This window comes from Pangasianodon hypophthalmus, chromosome 27 (assembly GCF_027358585.1).
Source record: "Pangasianodon hypophthalmus isolate fPanHyp1 chromosome 27, fPanHyp1.pri, whole genome shotgun sequence".
Lineage (NCBI taxonomy): Eukaryota > Metazoa > Chordata > Actinopteri > Siluriformes > Pangasiidae > Pangasianodon > Pangasianodon hypophthalmus.
In genome coordinates, this window is record NC_069736.1 from 16,367,203 (window position 1) to 16,388,462 (window position 21,260).

General features: G+C 37.8%; 3 protein-coding genes and 1 non-coding gene across 5 annotated transcripts in view; 1 reads left to right on the forward strand and 3 right to left on the reverse strand.

Moving 5' to 3' along the window:
• The first annotated feature begins 40 nt into the window (after positions 1-40).
• Positions 41-1,313, forward strand: LOC113531251 (uncharacterized). The gene is made up of 3 exons (XR_008301101.1): positions 41-109; positions 484-631; positions 740-1,313. It is a non-coding gene; the product is annotated as an uncharacterized LOC113531251 (transcript).
• A 1,694-nt stretch (positions 1,314-3,007) lies between these two features.
• LOC117596708 (GTPase IMAP family member 7) lies at positions 3,008-8,087 on the reverse strand. Its single transcript, XM_053230209.1, is given in 6 exon segments — positions 3,008-4,624; positions 4,627-5,072; positions 5,373-6,104; positions 6,462-6,522; positions 7,170-7,186; positions 7,410-8,087. Coding segments are annotated over 3 exon segments (1,266 nt in total). The 5' UTR covers positions 5,374-6,104; positions 6,462-6,522; positions 7,170-7,186; positions 7,410-8,087; the 3' UTR covers positions 3,008-3,805.
• Positions 8,088-8,105: 18 nt separating this feature from the next.
• LOC128317577 (butyrophilin subfamily 2 member A2-like) lies at positions 8,106-9,510 on the reverse strand. The gene is made up of 3 exons (XM_053230210.1): positions 9,287-9,510; positions 8,901-8,952; positions 8,106-8,751 (listed from the first exon to the last, which is right to left on the reverse strand). The coding sequence occupies exons 2-3, from the start codon at positions 8,914-8,916 to the stop codon at positions 8,441-8,443; spliced, it is 327 nt and encodes a 108-aa protein (XP_053086185.1). The 5' UTR covers positions 8,917-8,952; positions 9,287-9,510; the 3' UTR covers positions 8,106-8,440.
• A 4,819-nt stretch (positions 9,511-14,329) lies between these two features.
• LOC117596706 (putative leucine-rich repeat-containing protein DDB_G0290503) overlaps positions 14,330-21,260 on the reverse strand; it is a 33,975-nt gene continuing 27,044 nt past the window's right edge. For both annotated transcript variants that reach the window (XM_053230297.1, XM_053230296.1), the window contains 2 exons: positions 18,465-18,536; positions 14,330-17,745 (listed from right to left, as the gene is read on the reverse strand). In XM_053230297.1, coding sequence (XP_053086272.1) covers positions 16,382-17,745; positions 18,465-18,536 — 1,436 coding nt within the window. In that variant the 3' untranslated portion in view covers positions 14,330-16,381. The remainder of the gene's footprint in view (positions 17,746-18,464; positions 18,537-21,260) is intronic.

Sequence of the window (21,260 nt, forward strand, 5' to 3'; positions counted from 1 at the left end):
TTTTTTTTACCTCATGCATCCTTGTCGTTTTCTCTGAGGAAAAAAAGCAGCTGAGTCGTTTGAGAATGAGTCGGTTCTCTGGGTCGGCTCTTCGAATCGCCTTCTTGAGGTACACACCGGGAGTCGACTCGCAGAGTCGTTTTAGTGATCGGACCGCCGAGACATAACGGTCGAATTTATTTTTGAAATTATGTAAGGGTGTGTATTGTAGTAAGTATTGAAGGTGTATGTAGAAATATATCTTTAAAAAAAAAAAAATTGGTTGTTTACTTTTGAAAAGGTAATGAAGTAAAGCTAAATTTGACCAACAACAGTTATAATAATAATTAATATAATAGTTATTTAGAAAAATTCACAATACACTTAAATACAGTATTTCATGCCTCCTTACTATACACCAATGTATAGTACTGTATACTACACTGTATGAATAGGACTGAGGCAAAGTCTGACGTGTGTGTGTGTGTGTGTGTGTGTGTGTAGATATGGATGGTACTAGGATGAGCCCCATGTCCGAGTGGCTAAAATCTGATGTTTTCATCATATTTGTGGTGGTCCTGCTGCTCACAGTTATTTCCATCTTTGCTGTCTGCTGGGTCATAAGGCGCCGTCGTACGCACAAAACAACAGAGTACTGACTGATGCACACACCTACACACACTTACACATATGCATGAACAACCATGCACACCCGCACTTGACTGACACTTGTCTTCCTCTCTTGTTCTATATCTCTCAGAAAAATGGCAGAAATTGAGATCATTCCTTTTGCGGGTTCAGGTGGAAACAATAAACCCAGATTCACCCTGAGGATCATCACAGAGCAGAAACATGCCTCAGAGCTCATTCAGATGTTAACAGGCCAAATTCGCTCCACTGTAGGTCCTGTGTGCTCCACTGACCTTGGTGTCTCTGCTGTAACTGATGAGGTTGCCTCTACTTCTCAAGATCAGCCTTAGATATACGCTTTGTCTTCCTGTCAGACCGAAATAGACAGCGCACTCCCCACTGGACAGTAGGTCACGTCACTGGACTTGCAAACTATAAATCCCACTGAACACCTGGCTACAGCTGACCCAATCGGGATTACTGATAATGAAGAAGAAAATGGTGCTAGTGATAATGAAACCCAGCAGTACTACCCTGTCTTATCATAAAAGACTGCATACAAGCAACGTTTACTGAGTTAATGATGAACATAAATGTCTTTCTATGCTTTATATATGCTGTGTAGGTCATGCTGTTTTGTTTTATGTTGTTTTTCAACGAGTCAAATGTATTTCTGTTTAGTAGCCCCTTCTTAAATTGTAGTCTGCTTGTATATGCTTTGTTTCCAAATACATATGAACCAATAAAATAAATAAATAAAAATCCAATGTACTTTCAATAATGATGAAGAAAAAGAGAATGGTCTGTCATTGACCTCTACTCGTGGAGAGATTTATTACAATCCTTTTGACTTGGAAATAACAAAAACACCCCACATATCTTTGATTCTGCTGTACTTTAGTTTTATTTAGCATAAGTATTTTTGTACCAGGATTAATAAACACGATCAGTTTATGTATTTTCAGCACTAGAGAATTGTTATCAGGTTATTTTAATAAGTGTTTAATATAAAATAATTTGTTGACAATTTCCCAAAAACACATTATACATTTCCACATAAAGACATTTTATACACTTTTAATAAAATATATACTGAATCGGACTACAATTATGTTGATGTCCTTAAATCCATATAAAATCCACACTGAATGATGAGTTAATATAAAACTTTATATGTTTCCTTATTAAAAGTTACAAAAGTTTGCAGTGAGAATGACACAAACGAAAGTAGCTTCCTAATAGTACATCATTCAGCTGTTCTGTTTTTCTGTTACAAAAATAAAACATGAATTAAGAAGCAGAACCAGACACCAGGAGAAATGAGCTTAAAAAGTAAAAATGGCGCTATAACATTATTAGAACAGAGGAAAAAAGTGTCACTAATGATATTTGTGATGTTTCATGACATGATTTCAGTTCCTGTGTTTATATCTTTATAGACTCCCCTAACCAACACCATTATGGAAGACAGTTATGAAATTAGGAGTCATAGTGATGCACTGGATTTGTTACACAGTTTATGCAGTGAACTGTAGTGAGCTCTGATCTTTCACAAACCTTTAGCTCCTTCAAACTAGTGTTACAAATATGCGCCTGTGACAGTGTATGAAGTAACGCCTCCCCTGATGATAAATGCCATAAAAAAGTGGAAGTGCCAGTATTAAACACTTAGATAAACTGCTAGAATTAATGCATAAAACACTTGGGGTTTTCTATTTCTGTGATCACATACGGTATAGCAGATATACAGTTCATTGTTAACATATTAGAATGAGCACATTATTTACACAGTAAAATTTATATATATTATATATATATATATATATATATATATATATATATATACACATACACACACAGACACACACTCACATATACCTCTTTAAGAAACATCTCCTGGATGCACTGGGACACATCATCAGTGTTGTTCCCTGGGGTCACAGGGTGTTTCGGGTCTTGCAACAGACACCCTCACCCAGGCGACCCAGCCGGGGGTGATCAAGCCCCGACTTGCGTCCCAGTAGCAGCCCACGGATCAGCCTCTTAATCCATAGCCACCTTGTGGCTTTCTCTGCGGCTTCACTAGCCAATTGAATGGCCCTCCTCTTGGCCGTCCCTGTGACACCCAGCCGTCCGAGGGCTTTGCAGAGTGAACGTCCTGCAAAGCCCCTGCAGCCGACCTCTATGAGCTTGTAGACTGTTCTCCAGCCCCTACCTCTGCACTCCTCCACCAGTTCCTGGTACTTTTCACGCTTCCGCTCATTGGCTTCCTCAATCCTCTCCGCCCATGGCACAGTTAACTCCATCATATATATATAAATATATATATATATATATATATATATATATATATATATATATATATATATATATATATTAAACAATAGTCAGAGCTGCTGTTACAGGAAATTACGCTGTTATACTTTCTGACCAATCAGAATGTTGTATAAAAATGTTTATGCAACATTTAGTTCCAGTCCACTAAATTACTATAACTGCACTGGGACATTTAACTGTGTGTATCGCTCAACTGGTCTGTGTTCACCACATAACATTTCATTTGCTAGTTGGAAACGGTTACTACAGTAGAGTTAGCAAATATGGCAAACAATACTTTTGACTTAAAAGCTCATCAGATGAAGATGAACAAAGGGATGCCGATTTTAATGGAAGCACATTTAATGGGAATGTACAAATCAGTGTAAACTAGCTAGCCAGCTAACTGACATGCTATAAAGTCTGGATCAATTTACGCTAGCAAAAAAAAAAAAAAAAAAAAAACCAACAGAATACCAGAATATTTGGCCATATTGTGTTGAAAATGTCACTTATTTGATATTAATTTCTTGTTTATAGAACTGCTGTATAAAAGCAATATCACACTTGCAATCATGTGGTTACACTGAATATCAGAACGGCTGTGAATACCTGCACTCTTGCTTATTAATGTCATTGTTAAGAGGATTGATGTTTAGTAGCAAATAAAATAACATAAAAATAATTTGGCCTGGAGGTTTGCTCCAGTTAAACAGTTTTGGTACTGCAGTACCACATTTCCTCATTGTAGTGTCAAACCAGTGTATCATTAAACCCTTAAGAAGTCCCTTCAGCTTTGCTTCAGTGAAGTGCTACTGTCCTACCTGTCTGTCTTAGTCTATTAGGAATTCTCATTCTCTCTCCCTCACATTCACTAAAGTTACTCTGGCTTTGGTTCTGTTAAGGTCAGCACAGTTATCTGGTATGCTTCTTTCAGCAGACTGTAAGATTCTGTGACCTCGAAAAGTCTGTGGTTAAGAGTCTCCAGCTCTCTGTGCTTCTCCTCCATCTGTCTGCTGAACTCTTCCTGCATCTTTGTTTTTGAGGCCAAAATGTTTCTCTGGAATTCAGGCAGGATGATCTTCATGAGGTTTCTCTCTGCCTCCATCCTGGCCTCTCCTTCATACACCTCCCTGATCTCCTTCATCTCCTGTTGGTGCCTTTCCTCCATCTCTCTCCTCTCCCTCTCTCTCTTTTCTTTTAATTTTTTCACCTTTTCTTCTTTCTCTCTCTTTCGCTCTACCCCATGTTTCAGCTTCTCCTCAAGATCTCTCTTTTTCTCTTCATCCTTTTCTTCTATCATCTTTCTCTCCAGTTCAGTTGTTCGGTCATTAAGTTGTTTGATGTCTCCTTCATGCTCCTGGATCTCTCCCTCTATCTTTCTCAGTGAATCCTGCACCTCCTTTTCTATTTTTTCCTTCATTTCCATCTCCTCTCTCATCCTTTTCTCTTTTATTTTCTTCAGGCTCTTTGTCTCCATTGCTCTAATCTGAGATTCTGTCTCCAGGTAGATCTCACTGCTGTAGAATTTCTCTCTGTTTCCATCCATCATCTTCTCTATCTTCTCCAGCAGCTCTGAGACCTGAGAACCATCTCCAGTCTCCTTAATGTTGAGACAGTGAAACCTGTTCCCACATTTCTCTACAAGTCTCTGGACCTCCTCATTTCCTGATTGGATAAACTCCTCAATGTTCTTCTTCTCAAGTTCATCAGTTCATATTCAACACTGAATATGATCATGGTGTTTCTCCAACATCTCTCTCCAAAAATCTCCTCAATTTTCTCCAGCAACCCTCTCTCCTCTCCTGTAGGCTGCTTTACAGGTATGACCAGGAGGAAGGCGTGGGCACCTGGTGCAGACAGGTGGACACAGTGTCCCACATCCTGTCTCAGCTTCTCCAGAGAGAGTCCAGGAGAGAACCAGTCAGGAGTGTCCACCACAGACACCTTCCTCCCAGCCACCTTCCCCTGTGTGCTCTCACTCTGCTGGGTGACTGTAGATGTAGCATCCTGGTTCCTCTCCACTCTGCCCAGGATGGTGTTTCCTGCTGCACTCTTTCCAGATCCCATCCTCCCCAGCAGCACCAGCCTCAGTTCTGCTATAGGAAATAACACTGGGGACTGTGGAGTAGATGATTCTCCACTCACTGAAATGAACAAGAATGAGTTATTTAATACAGAATCACTTACTGCATTATGGTGATTACGCTGTTCTCTGGAATATGGTGGTGGTTCGATGATCTATTAATGATGAAATCTGGATAGCCTACGTCTTTTATTTATAATACCTGTGCAGGTATATATGTGATAAGCTGCATCATTAAATATCTTTACAGTGTATTTCATGCACTTACGTATGAATTATTAAGTGTATATTTACTATTTTGAAGTACTGACCTATCAAGAAGCATCTGCTTAATTTTTAAATTATTTTTAAAGTTACTTACTTTCCAGAGGTAACACATTCTTGCTGTTTCTTCTCCTGATGAGAAGAGCTCCAGATTCTGGATCTATCTGTTCCTGCAGCTGCTTTGTTTTCTTCTCTAGAAGTCTGTCTTTCTCCTGAAGCTGTTTGTCTCTTTACATTAGCTGTGTCCCTCTCTCAGTTAGAAGACTTTCTTTCTCTTCAAGCTGTTTGTTTTTTTCTGCTAATTCAGTTTTCTGCTGCTCCAGTATAATCATCATCTCCTGTAGTTGACTCTTCTTGTCCTGCAGCTCCTGTTCCAGTGTCTCCAGTTGTAAGTTCTTCTCCTTAAACTGTTTAGTAGCATTTAGAAATTTTTCATTTGTTTCCATTAACACTGCATCTCTCTCAGAAAGAGTCTTCTCTTTAATCTCTAAACGTTCTTTTAGAACCTTCAGCTGTTCATTTTTCTTATTCAAGTCTTTATCCTTCTCCTCAAATCTTTTCTCCATTTCCTCCACTTGTATTTGTGCCTCCTGTATCTGTGTGTCTTTCAGTTTCAGTTGTTGATCTCTCTCATGTAGAGCTCTTTCTCTCTCCTGTAGATCTTTAGTCATCTTCTCTAGTTTTGTATTTGTATCTTTGAGTAGTGTGTCTTTCTCCTCAATGATTTTCTCTCTGTTTCTCAGTTCTGTATCTTTATTCTCTATCTGTCTTTTTCTTTCCTCTAGCTGTTGGTCATTATGTTCCAGTGATTTTGATGCTCCGTCCAGTTCTTTAAAAAATGGGCAGGAGAGTGAGCTGAATAATTAACACGGTCATGACCAGTGATCAGCTGTAGAAGCACTAAATCTCATGACTAAAGCCAAAAATCACAATTATTTTTTGTAAAAACTAGCAAAAACACTGCATTTAACAACAAGTGATAAGTCATTTTTCTTACTGTTAGACTAGTGATATACTTCAGACTCTTACTCATATCACAGTAGAATGGTGTGTAAATAATATCTTTAATACAGAATGTAACAAGCTATATATATTTCAGACTACATGCTTACTGAACATTTCATTATTTGCATTTCACCGTGCAGAAAATGAACATGTTTACATTTGTAGCTCCTTCTATACTCACCAGTCAGCAGAGCAGATTTCTCCATTTTCATTCTCTCATTTTCTGTACATTTTCTGTCTCTCTGTGTAAGTGAATAAAACAGTGTGAAGGTTTTAAGCATGACACCATAATGTATAAAATATTGTAAACAAAACAGATATTGTATTAAGACTTTCTTTCTGATGTTTGCAAGACAGTATTTCAATAACTATTCAAGACTATATACTCATTCATTCAAATCAACTGTTGCAGAATTTAAAATATTTTTAATGTCCCTGTTTTTACTTAAAATTAAATGAATTTAAGTGATGCGCTGCCATCATCACTGCTACAGCTCTGCGCGCTCAGGTCAGCCATCCTCATGCTCTGTATTAAACTCTATAGACTGAGCTTTAAGAACTGACTGAAGATGAGCACAATTGTTTTTATTTTTTAAATGATATCTGCCCACACAGAGCCCCGCCCCCTAAACACTTTCAACCAGTGCAGCTCAACACCTGTGTTTCTACAATCATCAATATATGTGGGATTACAAACAACTTTTATTTTATTTTAACCCATGGTAATGAGTTTTTTTTTTCCTATCACTGAGGTCTGTTACCATGGTAACTCAGTTAATCTTGCCAGGCACTGACCTAATTAAAACATAATTTAACAATCTTCTTTAATAAATGCTGGAAACATCAACAAGAGATTTAAGAACATAATATTTTATAATAGTTTACTCACCTGACGAATGTAGAACTCTTCATAGGGACACGAACAAAAACAACAAAGAATGCAAAGTAAGAAAAAGGGATAATAATAATAATAATAATAATAATAATAATAGTTATAAAAAAAAACATTCTGTTGCTGTTCTCAAGAAACCTGTTTTTATTCTGTACTGACTTGTTTCTCTCCTCTTTCTACTGATCTTTTTTTTTTTTTTTTTAAATTCTCTTCAAGTTCTTTCAGTGTTGTTCTCACCTGCTTCTTCTCTCCTCTGTTGATCAACTCCAGAATCCTCCTGTGGATGTGAGTAATACAGCGTAAAGGTTTCGTCCATGATGCCAGACTTTAATGATAAATTTGAAAGTGTAGAATAGAACTATTTCTCTGTCCATAAAATAACATTCTGTTACACTGTGCTGATGATCATCTGCTCACATTGGAGAGATTGATCAGATACAGAAACATAACTGTGGTGGGGAAAGTTATGCAGCCAGAAAGACATAAACCACTTTGTTTTTATTCTCACTTCACTTCAATACCAATATCAAACCATTAACGTGTAATTATACTGTAGAATGTTGTATGCTGAAAACATTAATAACTCATCAGTCCATTTACATCTCCTCCTCCTGTGTGTGAAGCAGTACAATTTTCAACTGCTCTCTTTACCTTTGTGTAAAATGTTGCTTTTATTTCATTACCATGCATTGAATTAATGTTTGTTTTGGAGGATTGAATCACCAAATATTTGAAGCCTGTAAGTTTGAAAATAAATGTGCAATTGGTACTACAACAAAACAACACTGCATGTTGGATCTACTTGAGCTTCCCCAATCCATTCTCTGGATTAAAATGCAATATATGTGATAAGTATATAAAGATCAGCAATTACCATCAGTGTGAAGTCGAGTTATTTACTTACCCATGTGCTAGCTCCTGTGTAAAACAGAGGGCAATGTAATGATTAGATAAAATACAATGACAAAAACGTCTGATTTATAGTCAGAATAGCAGCTAAACAATATTCACTGTGTTTTTGTACAAAAATAACAACTCAATCTTCTGTATACTATATTTAAAGTCCATGAAGTATTTATATTGTACTTCATGGACTGTTTTTTAAAAGTTTGTTTTAAGTTTAAATGATATTGTGCCAATCTCTGATTATTAGATCAACAGAACCATTAGGCGCTATTGTTAATTCATATTTGTACAAGCAGAAACAACAGAGTTACCGAATCAACATTTTAGCTGAATCAACAGAGTTCAGGAACACTTACTCATCTCTACTGTAATCTCCTCTGTTCTGTCTCCATCATTACCATCAGGTAATGTCTTAAATCTGACCCTGTGCAGTCTCTCAGCTGTAAGGAGACGTTTCCTCTCTCCAGCTCCTGAGTGAACAGACTCACTCTGCCCTCGTAACCTCTCCCCTCTGTCACCTGTCTGTTCTTATAGACACAAACACAGTCTGTCCCCTTAAACCACCGGATCTCCATGTTAACAGCACTGATTTCAGGAGACAGACGACATGAGAGAGTGACAGCAGAGGGATTATACTCCTCTCTACCACTGGGACCAATGAGTTTAAACTCATCTGTGTAGGAAAGCACACACAGATACAGAAACACACATACAGATACAGAAACGCACACACACACACCATTAGTTTACTCTATAGTGTATTCATGTTAAGTTCGAGAAATGCATAATATTGATAAATCCTCCCCTGTAAATGTGACTTACTGCTTGCAGTCGCCATCTTTATCTCTTTCTGTAGATTCAAACTAATAAAATCCTAAACACACAGAAACAGATTGTCATCCTTTTACAACAACTTAACTCACACAAACACATGGTGTTTGTTACAGGAACATTTTAGAATGCACAAATCCACAGTGCATTTTGGAGGATTATTTTAACAGGTTATTGCGTAGTTGACGAGCATGCAGTTTAGCATGATGCTAATTCATCTTACCTATCTGTTCCTTATACAGACATTTGTTTACTTTACTGGAGTTGTATCCACATTTCAGTGTTCACATCGAATTTTTGCCTCGTGATAGCTTGATACATAACAGAACCCTGATATTTAAGTTTAGTTTAAGGGGGAAAAAGCCTGAAGTACTCACCTTTGTACCAGTTGTTGCGTTCTCTACTTTGACCCATCATAAAATGACAGTGATATCTAACAAAGCCACAGTAGAAAGACTGTGTTTACAGGAAATACTTTCTGACACAAATTTGACACACAAGTACATAACTTAGAGTTAAGGCTAATTTGTGTATTGTAGTGTAATGCAGTGCCACTCTCTTTATCTGTATCTGTTTAATACTGCAAATACCAATATCTGTTTTTGGATTTAAACCTGCAGTGGGTGTGGGCTAACACGGAAGGATTTTTAAATTAAACATTAACCCTAGCACTATACCCAGAGGTAGAAATATCAGCAAAATGATGTGTGAATTCTGTTCTGACAGATCCACAACCCAAGCTACATCACTCCAGTTCATAAAAAAGACTCCACTAGAGATTTGGGACTGATTTTTAATCCCAACTGCACATATAATCAGTCTGCCTTCTTTTGAAATGAATTTAGTTCTATTTCTCAAATATAAACTAGTAAAGCTAGTAAAGCTAGTAAAAGCCAGTAAATAGTCTTTTAAAAAAGCGTGATCCCGACCAGGCAGGTACTAAAGATGACTGAATGAATGCTGTAAATGCACAGCACTGCGCATATATGTTAACAAACATGGTCTTTTTTTGTCCCACAAACTTCATTTCTGACTGCTCATGTGCAAGTAAAAACCTCCCACTCAAAAAGTACACCTCTTATTCATAATTGTGTTTGGATCTGTTTATAACATCTTACATGTCCATTAAGAATAATGTATTCATGTTTGTTATTTCCCTACTGCACTGGGTGTACTGGAGTAAATTTGTATCTTATTTATGTTTAGAAGTTATTTAATAATAATTCAGCTGTTTTGTATATTTGTTATATAAATGTGGAATGAATTAAGAATCATTAGGCCCCCTCATCAGCTGCTCACACACACACACACACACACACACTCCAGTACAGCAGTGTTATTAACAGGAGATCTGTAAAAATGAGATATGAGAAGAGAGTATGACACTGTAGTATTATTTCAACCCCTGAACAGTGTGCTATATCATCTTATAGATGATATTAGCAGCAGATACTGATTAAAAACCAGATAAAAACTAAGGCTGCTGTATGAAATCTATTTAGACAACCAAAAAAAAAAAATCTAAATGTAAGACACATTAATATTTTGGTACTATATTAATATTATATTTAGTAGGAAGGGTTGTAAGTGTAATATCTGTGTTCAATTATATATTTGATACCCAGTTTTTCAATATTAAGCCTTTCACTGGATTGTGACGTTATTGCATCAGAGGCTTTCATGCATTATTTTGTTAGCTCAGACGTTTGATTGACTTGCAAGCAAAGGTCTTTTCTATTTATTTGTCAGAGGTTTCATCTGAACTTGCAAGTATTGTCCTTTTATATTTATTTGTCAGAGGTCTATTTCCAACTTTTCTAACATACTGTAACTTTAATCAACTCAAACAATTAATCATACAACTTGCACATCATTCCCTGGGTATATATAACATACTATCTTTTAAAAAGAACAAATGAGTACTTTAAGATTGACACAGTTGCAAAATGTTTATTATGTACAAACAGAAGAACACAAAGAAGAATATAAGAATATAAGTACAAGGTAAAATATGTAAACTATGGCAATTAGTGGGAAAGGACCTGTGATACCAGCATAGGATCTTGTGCCGAGGATTCCAGCTTTTCTTTGTAGAAGGCAGTCTTAGGAGAAGTCACTTCAGATGAAAATTTGGACAGGAGAGCACGGTAAGAGACAAGATCTGTGTCGAGTTGCAATTTCTTCCACTTCCTCTCTGCTGTTCTTAATCCTCTCCGATTACTGCGTAACACATACACTCAGTTTTTTATTTTGTAAAAATGTAACATTTTTGGAAAAAAGAATTAAGGAGTAAAAGTCACACTGTAACTGCACAAAACATGAAGAGTATGTCATTATGAATGTTTATAATGTTTTAGTCAGTGATTTCAGTTCCTGTATAAACCTGCATATGGTCTGATACACTGTGTAGAGTATTAAATATTTACTGTAGGAATATAATAGCTGTGAATTCTTCATTCTGATTGGTCAGAAGATGTTGATTCATTTTCGATAACAGCAGCTCTGACATTAGTGCAGCTGCAAATCACAGGTTTACCTTCATGGGCTCATCTATCTATCTATCTATCTATCTATCTATCTGTTTGTCTGTCTTTTTATTTATTATGTGTCTGTCTGTCTTTTTTATCTATCTATCTATCTATCTATCTATCTCAGTTTTATTCATCTATCTAGTCATCCATCCGTATCCATGTACTTTACGTTAACAAATAAATGATGATTTTTTTTCCCATTTAACATTTACAGAATGAGTCTCCAGTGTCAGCTCTGTGAGGTAAAGCTGTTTCTTTAACTTTTCTTCCAGGACTGTTGTTCTGCTCTGTACATGTGCAGATGCTGCCCCCTTGTGGAGGATCTAAGTGTGGTCAGTGTTTATTTATTATTTCCAATTTTGTCAGAATTGACTACAAAAACAGATCAAATTTGCAAGATTTACATAAATAAGCATTATGCCATTTTCTATTACAATTTTATTTCTTAAATATCAAAGCTAAATATAAATGTTTCATCTAAATCTTCAGTTAAAATCTAAATGTTAAAATATATTTATGTCTCAAATTTAAATCTTAAATATAAAATATATGTTATATTTAAATGTTAAATTTAGATCTGAATGTTTAATTTAAGCCTTAAATATAAATGTTAAATCCAAATCTAAGTGCAAATGTTAAATCTTATATCTAAATGCAAATGTAAATGTTAAATATAATATTCTTTCAAATGTTTAGTCTCCAATCAGCAATCTAGCGAACAAGTATACGTCATTGACACATGCAAATACAAATGAATTTTGGAGAAATAAATCATGTTTAAATAAATGTTTTGAAAGTTCATCACTGGTCACCAATTTGCATGTAAGTGAAATATTTAGTTGCATTTTAAGTGCATTTAGATTTAGACTGTGCCGTTATGTCTGAACCTAAACAATGCAGAAAGAGTGAAAAATCCCCATCACTCACATACAGAAGCCTCTTTCACACAAAGATTCTGGGACTTGCCCATAATCCTTCAGTCACACACATCACGGGACAGTCCAGTAGAAGTGACACAATGTGACATCTAATGTACACGTTGACGAGCACCCATACCTGTGCTATAACACCGGTTATGTCCAAGCATTCATTCAAATGATTTATAGATTGAAACATGCAATTTTTATTTATACATGGATTGAATGGATGCTTGGACATGGCCCATGTTTTGGCGCAGTGGATGAAATTTTCAGGAGGACCTGCAAGCCGTGAAAGCGCATCAGATTATTTTCACATATAACTCTGCATTTTAAACAAGCATTGACTTTTGATTGAATGTTTTATACATAACGCAATTGTGGCAGTGGTATGAGTGTAAGACTGTCACCTGAAGAGTGTGTGGCTGGGAGAAACTGAATGTCCAACATGTATGGAACACTGAACTAACTTTAACCCAGTGGTTTCTGGGTGGTTTTTGTTGTCAGACATTATGAATCTATGCAGACAACCAGAATGAGACAAGTTGTTCAAATTCAAAACCACACTCAGACAGAGGAGCTGCTCAGCTCACATGCTCCATGTAAACATGGAAGTTATGTCACCTGTGTTTACCAGCTGCGTTATTAATGCAAATAAAGTTGTAAAATTGGATATAAATTTAAACAGATAAGGTACATGATTTTCACACTAAAATAATGTTGTAAAAACGTGCATAATGTTTAAGGCCCCGATATACTTCAAGCAAAGTTCTTCTTCGTTCTTCTCTCAGGGCAGAGAAGAGAGAAGAGCAGTTTCAAAAGCATCTGATCATAGAGATGTGGATATGTTTGCACCAGTTTGCAGTTCAGCACTCCAGTGTATTCATGTTTTCACTTGTGTCTGACCTCGACAGACTGAGTGAAGAAATGAATGAGAAGGTGGAGTCCCAGAGCACATCCACCTATTACGTAATCTTCATGGACCAATGCGTGCTGCTGAAACGAACTCCAAAACACCTGCGTTTTGGCCAGATTTTGTTCGAAATGACGTCACACCAGTTCGTTCTTCGATTTCGCTGGAAGTATATCGAGGTCTTTAAGTCTTATGGCTGCTTTTGAAACTGTGTATTTTATTGTAAAAAAAATGGACCCAATTCACATCTATTGCATTTTATGTCACATGTTAAATGGAACTAATAATACATTGGAGTGTTTTTAAAAGTTACAATTTAGACTCCACAGCATGCTGATAGTCATGCTGTAAGATCGTTTCAAACAATTTCCAATAAAAATTATGGATGATAAAGTCTTGGAAATGAAATGTTATTTGTATAGCACTTTTAAAAATGGACTTTGTCACAAAGCAGCTTTACAGAAATATATAAACTCAGGTTATAAATTTTAAATTTTAAATTTATCCCCAAGCCAGAGGAGATGGCAGCAAGGAAAAACTCCCTGAGATGATATGAGGAAGAAACCTTGAGAGGAACCAGACTCAGAAAGGAACCCATCCTCATCTGGGTGACACCGGATAGTGCGATTACAAATAATTCCCTTCTATAACTCTGTACTATATGGTCAAAAAGTGCGATTGTGTAACCAGGAAAATTCATTATAGTTTTGACATGAAGTCTATTTTGTTGACTTTATCACCTATTCACTGATGGAGATTTGAGTGCAAAACTGTTCATAGCAATTGCAGTCCTGAAAAAAAAAAAATACTGAAATGGCACATAGCACCTACTACTGAACATTTTCACACAATCTACAATTCACAGCAGATCTGTAGTGTAGCAAGCTCCACTGTACAGGCTCACATGTCACAGTGCTGAAACACTGATTTAAATCAACGCCTGTCTGCTGTGTGATGTGAGTCACACTCACGTCTAAAAACAACGCAGAATCACATCAGGTGTTGTGGTGTAAGCAGGAATGAATTTTGGTGGGATGAAAAAATACACAAAAAACATGATTGTTTTGAAATCTGTACAGTTTAATTGATAAGTGTGGTGCGCTTGTGCATTTCAGGTGGATGTCAGACAGCAGTAAAAGCAGTGATTATCATTTAAGGCACCATCATCCAAGCTCACCATATTAATACCAGTTCCATAAAATACCTTTATGACAGTTCCAGTGAAAGAGACTGAAATAACATGTGAGTAATAGGGGAAATCTACACCTTATATTATAAATCCTGATCTACGTTTCTTTTGCAGTAGGCTGCTTCATCGGCTTTCACCTCCACATCTCTCTGCTCTACTGTAGCTATTCAGCTATTAGCTTTCAAACAGAAACAGGAAAAATGCATGATCTCACTTGGTTAATCCTTGTTTAAATATATAAAATCATGCATACAGTATATTTAGCAATTTAAAATGTATTGTACACATACATTTACATAAAAACATGTCACTACAACAGTTCAGCAATTTTTCATTAACATTCATCAGGCATGGTCTTAAACATGATCATGTGGTGCAACCATGATTTTTCCCTCCAAATAATGTACTTCCTCAATATGCTTAAAATTTTGTATTGCAAATTTTATTACCTTTTTTTTTTTTTTTTTTTACATCTGCAGAAAATCATATATTGCATGATTACGTCATGCATTATTAATGAATTTCTGTCATGAAGTCATGAACTGCCTTACAGGCTTGTTTTAATTATTAAAACCTATAAAACTGATTTTAAAAAATATGTACAAGACTAGCATTCACTTGAGCATACCGTCTCAGTGATTAATATTTCAGCCACATAATTTAAAGTTCTGAATTTTAATACAGTTCTTACCATAATCAATTACACCACATGATGGTGTACATGTTTTATAAAAAGTGTGTTGCATGTTAAAAACACTTTGCACTTTAAATGGATGTGTGTGCACTGTATCATTCAGCCCTCCATTTCTCTCTGTTTCTTCTTTAGTAGGTCACTTCAAGTTTATATAATGTTTATGTAAATTGTAAACTTTATCATATAAAAGCTTACAAACTCTATTATATAATATTTATGTAAACTGTCCAAGCACTTTTCTTCTATGATAGCTAAAACAAATTTGTGACATGAAGTAGATTGACAATTTTAAATGCATGATAGATGACAACAGAAGGTACATTTTTGTAACCATAAAAGGTTGATGTTCCACGTAAACATTGTCACACCCAAACATTCACCCCCAATCAGTACAGTCCATATATGGAAACTAAGCTGCAACATCAGTCCTTTAACGATTCCTAGTCGTGATTCACATTTCCACATCACTGTGATTTAGTCCATAGCAGTTTAGACACGCCCATTTACAGTGAACATTTTATCCTAGACTAGTTGTTTAAGGAAGTGCAATACAGAGCAGCCAATCAGAACAGCGGTCCTTTATCATATATCTGTCTTAAATGGTTTTAAAAAAACACCACCCTTAATTCTAAGAGGAAAAAGAGCAATTGGAAAACGGTCATGTAAAAATGAATTCTGATTTTGTTTGTAATAAATTCAGACATTAAAACATTATAAGTGGACATCGGGGGATAATGAATATGAGTACTCTGAGTAAACATGCTAAAAATTCTCCTAATCAGTTAATTAGAAATACAGTAAGGATTATAATATTAACATCATACGTTGGTAACCGTTTTCTTTTTTCTCTTCTATCAAACTCAACTTTTCAGAATTGCACTAATGTTCAGATGGTCGCACGACATTATATTCTATATTTCTAATGAAAAATTACCAATACATAACGTACAAAAAAAATTTAAAGGCAAAAGAAATTTGTTGGACAGAAAAAGTCTGTCACTTCATCAACCCGTCAGCGCTCACAGTAAAAATCTGCAGGTTTTCTGACACATTTTGTGTTTTTTTTTAAATAATTAAAATGTATTTTTTGTGAAATTGCTGTTGTACAAGAAGAATAAAACACCTTGGGGCATGATGTGATTTCTTCAGTGTGTAAAATGTTCAAATTACCTCCATTCACTATATTTGTTATTTTGTCCTGCACGACAAGAAAGTAGCAGTAACTAGCTTACCGTTGATAATAACAATAATTATTACTGTTGCTTACTGTTACTAATAATAATAAAAAGTCTTTAAGTCTCTGAGAGATTCCGTTCGATGCCTCTCCTGTTAGAGCTGCTCTCTCTGGTTCTGAGCTGCTTCTCACAGTTTTCTCATAAAGCTCTTCGAGCAGACTGTGAGTCTCTGTGAGCTCTGAAAGCTTCTGTTTAAGAGTCTCCAGCTCTCTGTGCTTCTCCTCCATCTGTCTGCTGAACTCTTCCTGCATCTTCGTTTTTGTGGCCAAAATGTTTCTCTGGAGTTCAGGCAGGATGATCTTCATGAGGTTTCTCTCTGCCTCCATCCTGACCTCTCCTTCATACACCTCTCTGATCTCCTCCATCTCCTGTTGATGCCTTTCCTCCATCTCTCTCCTCTCCCTCTCTCTCTTTTCTTTTACTTTCTTCACCTTTTCTTCCATTTCTCTCCTTCGCTCTACCTCTCGTTGCAACTCCCTCTCAAGTTCTCTCTTTTTCTCTTCATCTCTCTCTTCCTTCATCTTTCTCTCCAGTTCAGTTGTTCGGTCATTAAGTTGTCTGATGTCTCCTTCATGCTCCTGGATCACTCCCTCTATCTTTCTCAGTGAATCCTGCACCTCCTTTTCTATTTTTTCCTTCATTTCCATCTCCTTTCTCATCCTTTTCTCTTCTCTTTCCTTCAGGATCTTTGTCTCCATTGCTCTAACCTGAGATTCTGTCTCCAGGTAGATCTCACTGCTGTAGAATTTCTCTCTGTTTCCTTCCACCATCTTCTCTATCTTCTCCAGCAGTTCTGAGACCTGAGAACCATCTCCACTCTCCTTAATGTTGAGACAGTGAAACCTGTTCTCACATTTCTCTACAAGTCTCTGGACCTCCTCATCTCCTGATTGGATAAACTCCTCAGTGTTCTTCTTCTGAAGTTCATCAGTAACACTGAATATGATCATGGTGTTTCTCCAACATCTCTCTCCAAAAATCTCCTCCATTTTCTCCAGCAACCCTCTCTCCTCTCCTGTAGGCTGCTTTACAGGTATGACCAGGAGGAAGGCGTGGGGTCCTGGAGCAGACAGATGGACACAGAGTCCCACGTCCTGTCTCAGCTTCTCCAGAGAGAGTCGAGGAGGGAACCAGTCAGGAGTGTCCACCACAGTCACCTTCCTCCCAGCCACCTCCCCCTGTGTGCTCTCACTCTGCTGGGTGGATGTAGATGTAGCTGTAGATGTAGCAGCCTGGTTCCTCTCCTCTCTGCTCAGGATGGTGTCTCCTGCTGCACTCTTCCCAGACCCCGTCCTCCCCAGCAGCACCAGCCTCAGTTCTGCTACAGGAACCGACACTGGAGATGATTCTCCACTCACTGAAAATGAACAAGAATGAATTATTTACTACAGAATCACTTACTGCATTATTATATGGATAGCCTACATCCTTTATATAACTCATATTAACAATTTCCCAACACATGAAGTAAATTGTTGCTTTTAACAGTAATATTTAACAGTAGTAATAACAGTTAAGCTAGAAATAAAGCATTTTATTTATCTATATTCATAGATGAAGACAATTATTTTGCCCCAGCTGTTCATTTTTCTCGCAATTTGGTCATTTGTAATTCCTACCCACTAGTAAGGTCTCTCCTCCGACTCAACAGTTAACAATCACAGCAGGTGAAGGCTAGCATGTGCTTCCTCTGAGATAGATGAAGTATATAATGAAGTATACAATGCCCATGATGGGCTAGTGTCACTGTGATTGACAGAGGAGAGAGTAATGCCATCCATCCTTCCCCAACAACAATGGCAAATTCATGATAGGGCAAATGCTTTTCTGTTGCACCGCTCAAAATATCTAGATATTAACAGATTTTTCATTTTTACCTGATATTAGATATTTTTTCATTATTTGTTTCTGTCCCTGTTTTATGACAGCTTTGCAATATTGATATTTACTCTGTAATCAAATTATAAATTTAAGTGCCTAAATCTGCCTGCTGCCTCTCTTTATAGTCGTCTCTTTTACCCAAAACTAATGTTGAGTTACACACTAAACATACAACAAGAATCATTAATCACTTACATGCTGGACGCAATCCCTCCATACTGTTTCTTCTCCTGATTGGTGCTGCTGAGTCCTGAGTCTCTCCACTCACTAGGAAACATCAGAACCAGAAAGAATGAGAAAGACATTCTTCAGAAGGTATAGTTACACAGATGATATCATTAAAGTTATGTTTTAGAGACTATAACTAACCACTTTCACTGTTTATATTACATTTCCTTTCAATATCTGAATAGCTGCACCATTAAGTATCATTACAGTATATTTCACACACTTACATATGATTTATTAAGTGTATATTTACCATTTGGATGTACTAACCTCCTGAGAAGCATCTTTTATTTGCTTAATTTAATAAATTACTCACTTGTTGGAGGTAAGACTTCCAAGCTGTTTCTTCTCCTGATGGAGGCTGATGATTCTGGATCTGTCTGTTCCTGCAGCTGCTTTGTTTTTTCCTCTAGAAGTCTGTCTTTCTCCTGAAGCTCTTTGTCTCTTTCCATTAGCTGTGTCTCTCTCTCAGTTAGAAGACTCTCTTTCTCTTCAAGCTGTTTGTTTTTTTCTGCTAACTCAGTATTCTGTTGCTCCAGTACGATCATCATCTCCTGTAGTTGTCTCTTCTTGTCCTGCAGCTCCTGTTCGAGTGTCTCCAGGTTATTTTTACTGGTTTCCAGCTCTTTATCTCTGTTCTTCAGCTGTATTTCTTTCTCACTCAAAGCTCTTTCTCTCTCCTGTAGCTCTTTAGTCATCTTCTCCACTTCTGTGTCTTTCTCCTTGATGATTTTCTCTCTATTTCTCAGTTCTGTATCTTTATTCTCCATTTGTCTTTTATAGTCTTCTAGCTGTTGGTCTTTATTTCTCAGTGATTTTGATGCTCCATCCAGTTCTTTAAAAAAATTTAGGCAGGAGAGTGAGCTGAATTATTAATATGTTCATAACCAGTGATCAGCTACAGAACTACCGCTTGTTATGATTAAAGACAAAATTACTGTTTATAATTACTTTAGCATAAAAACTAAAGTGAGCAGTGCACTTAATAACGTGAAGCATTCACTATTTTAATACAGTAAAACTAGTGATGTACTCTAAGCTCTTATTCATTATAATATTATAACATTTTATAGACCTAACTGTAGTTCAGTTTAAAAATGGCTAAACATTTAAAACACATAAAAATAAATACATTCCGCTTCTCTGTGGATTGTAGTCACCTGTAAAGCTCTGTAGTGTTCAGTGTTTTTTGATGGCTGTATAAAATATGCTTTAGAGCAAATTCTGCCCCGGCCACATTAACATTATTTGAAGCGTTTAAGGGCTGTGAACTAAGACTATTTATTTTTAAATATATTAATATTTCTGTTAATTAACACCAGTACCTTAGGCTTTGAAAGTAGGATGAGATGTTTCTTGGTAAAAGAAAAGCAAACATAAACTACTCAACTGTTTGAAATATCAATAACAATTATTATACTGATTAAAAAAACTTTAAACATATATCTGTTTTCTAAATATCAAAAATATATAACATTAAGAGATGAAGAAGAACGTCTCCAGGTTACGTATGTAACCATGGTTCCCCGAGGGAACGAGACGCTGCGTCACGAAACGCTATGGGAACGCCCCCGCGTGACCGCGCTCTGAATCACGTGTCTAATCCGTCCAATGGATGGGCGAGACGTCACAGGCGGGGTGACGTAGCGACCCGGAAGCATAAAAGCCCGAGCGGCGAGCCCCGCGTTAGCTTGCTGGAAAATGAAGCAAGCGCCGCAGGGACGCCGGAAGTGTGGCACCGAGACGCAGCGTCTCGTTCCCTCGGGGAACCATGGTTACATACGTAACCTGGAGACGTTCCCCTTCAGGAACTCGAGCTGCGTCACGAAACGCTATGGGAACGAGTATACCCACGCCGCCAGACTTACAAGTCCCTGCCTCCAGGAGGAGGCAAGCCTAAGGCACAAGGACAGAGGAGCCGGGAGTGGCTCGGGTATCTAGGTCATAAAACCTGGCAAAGGTCAGGGGCGTGGACCATCCCGCCGCGTTGCAGATGTCCTGTAAGGACACACCTGCCAGAAAGGCCTTAGAGGCCGCCACCGCTCGGGTAGAGTGAGCCTTGACCCCCAGGGGACTGGGGAGACCAGAGGACTCGAAAGCCAGAGAAATGGATTCTACAATCCACCGGCTGAGGGTCTGCTTAGAAGCAGGAAAACCCCTCTTAGGGGGACCAAAGCAAACAAGCAACTGGTCCGCCTTTCTCCACAGGGCAGTTCTGTGGACGTACGCGTCCAGTGCTCGCACTGGACACGTACAATTGAGCTTCCGATGGTCGGGCTCCCTAAAGGGAGGAGGACAGAAAGCCTGCAGCACGACCGGCCGTGGTGCCGAGGAGGGGACTTTCGGTACGTACCCCGCTCGGGGGTACAAGAATGCTTTGGCCAAACCAGGCGCAAAGTCTAAATAGGAAGGGGCCACCGAGAGGGCCTGAAGATCCCCCACTCTCCTAAGAGAGGAAATTGCCAAGAGAAAGGCAGTTTTCAACGTCAGAAGACGGTCCGAAATCTCCTCTATGGGCTCTAAGGGGGGTTTGCAGAGAGCCTCTAAAACCACGGCCAGGTCCCACGAGGGGACCCGAGATCGAGCTGCACCGTGGAGGAAACGTGTCACCCAGGGGTGCCTGCCCACTGACTGGCCATCGAGAGGGGCGTGGCAGGCCGCAATAGCCGCCACGTACACCTTCAGGGTGGAGTGGGTCAGTCCCGCGGAGAGGCGGGCCTGCAAGAACTCCAGCACTGTACCAACTGGGCAGTGAACAGGGTC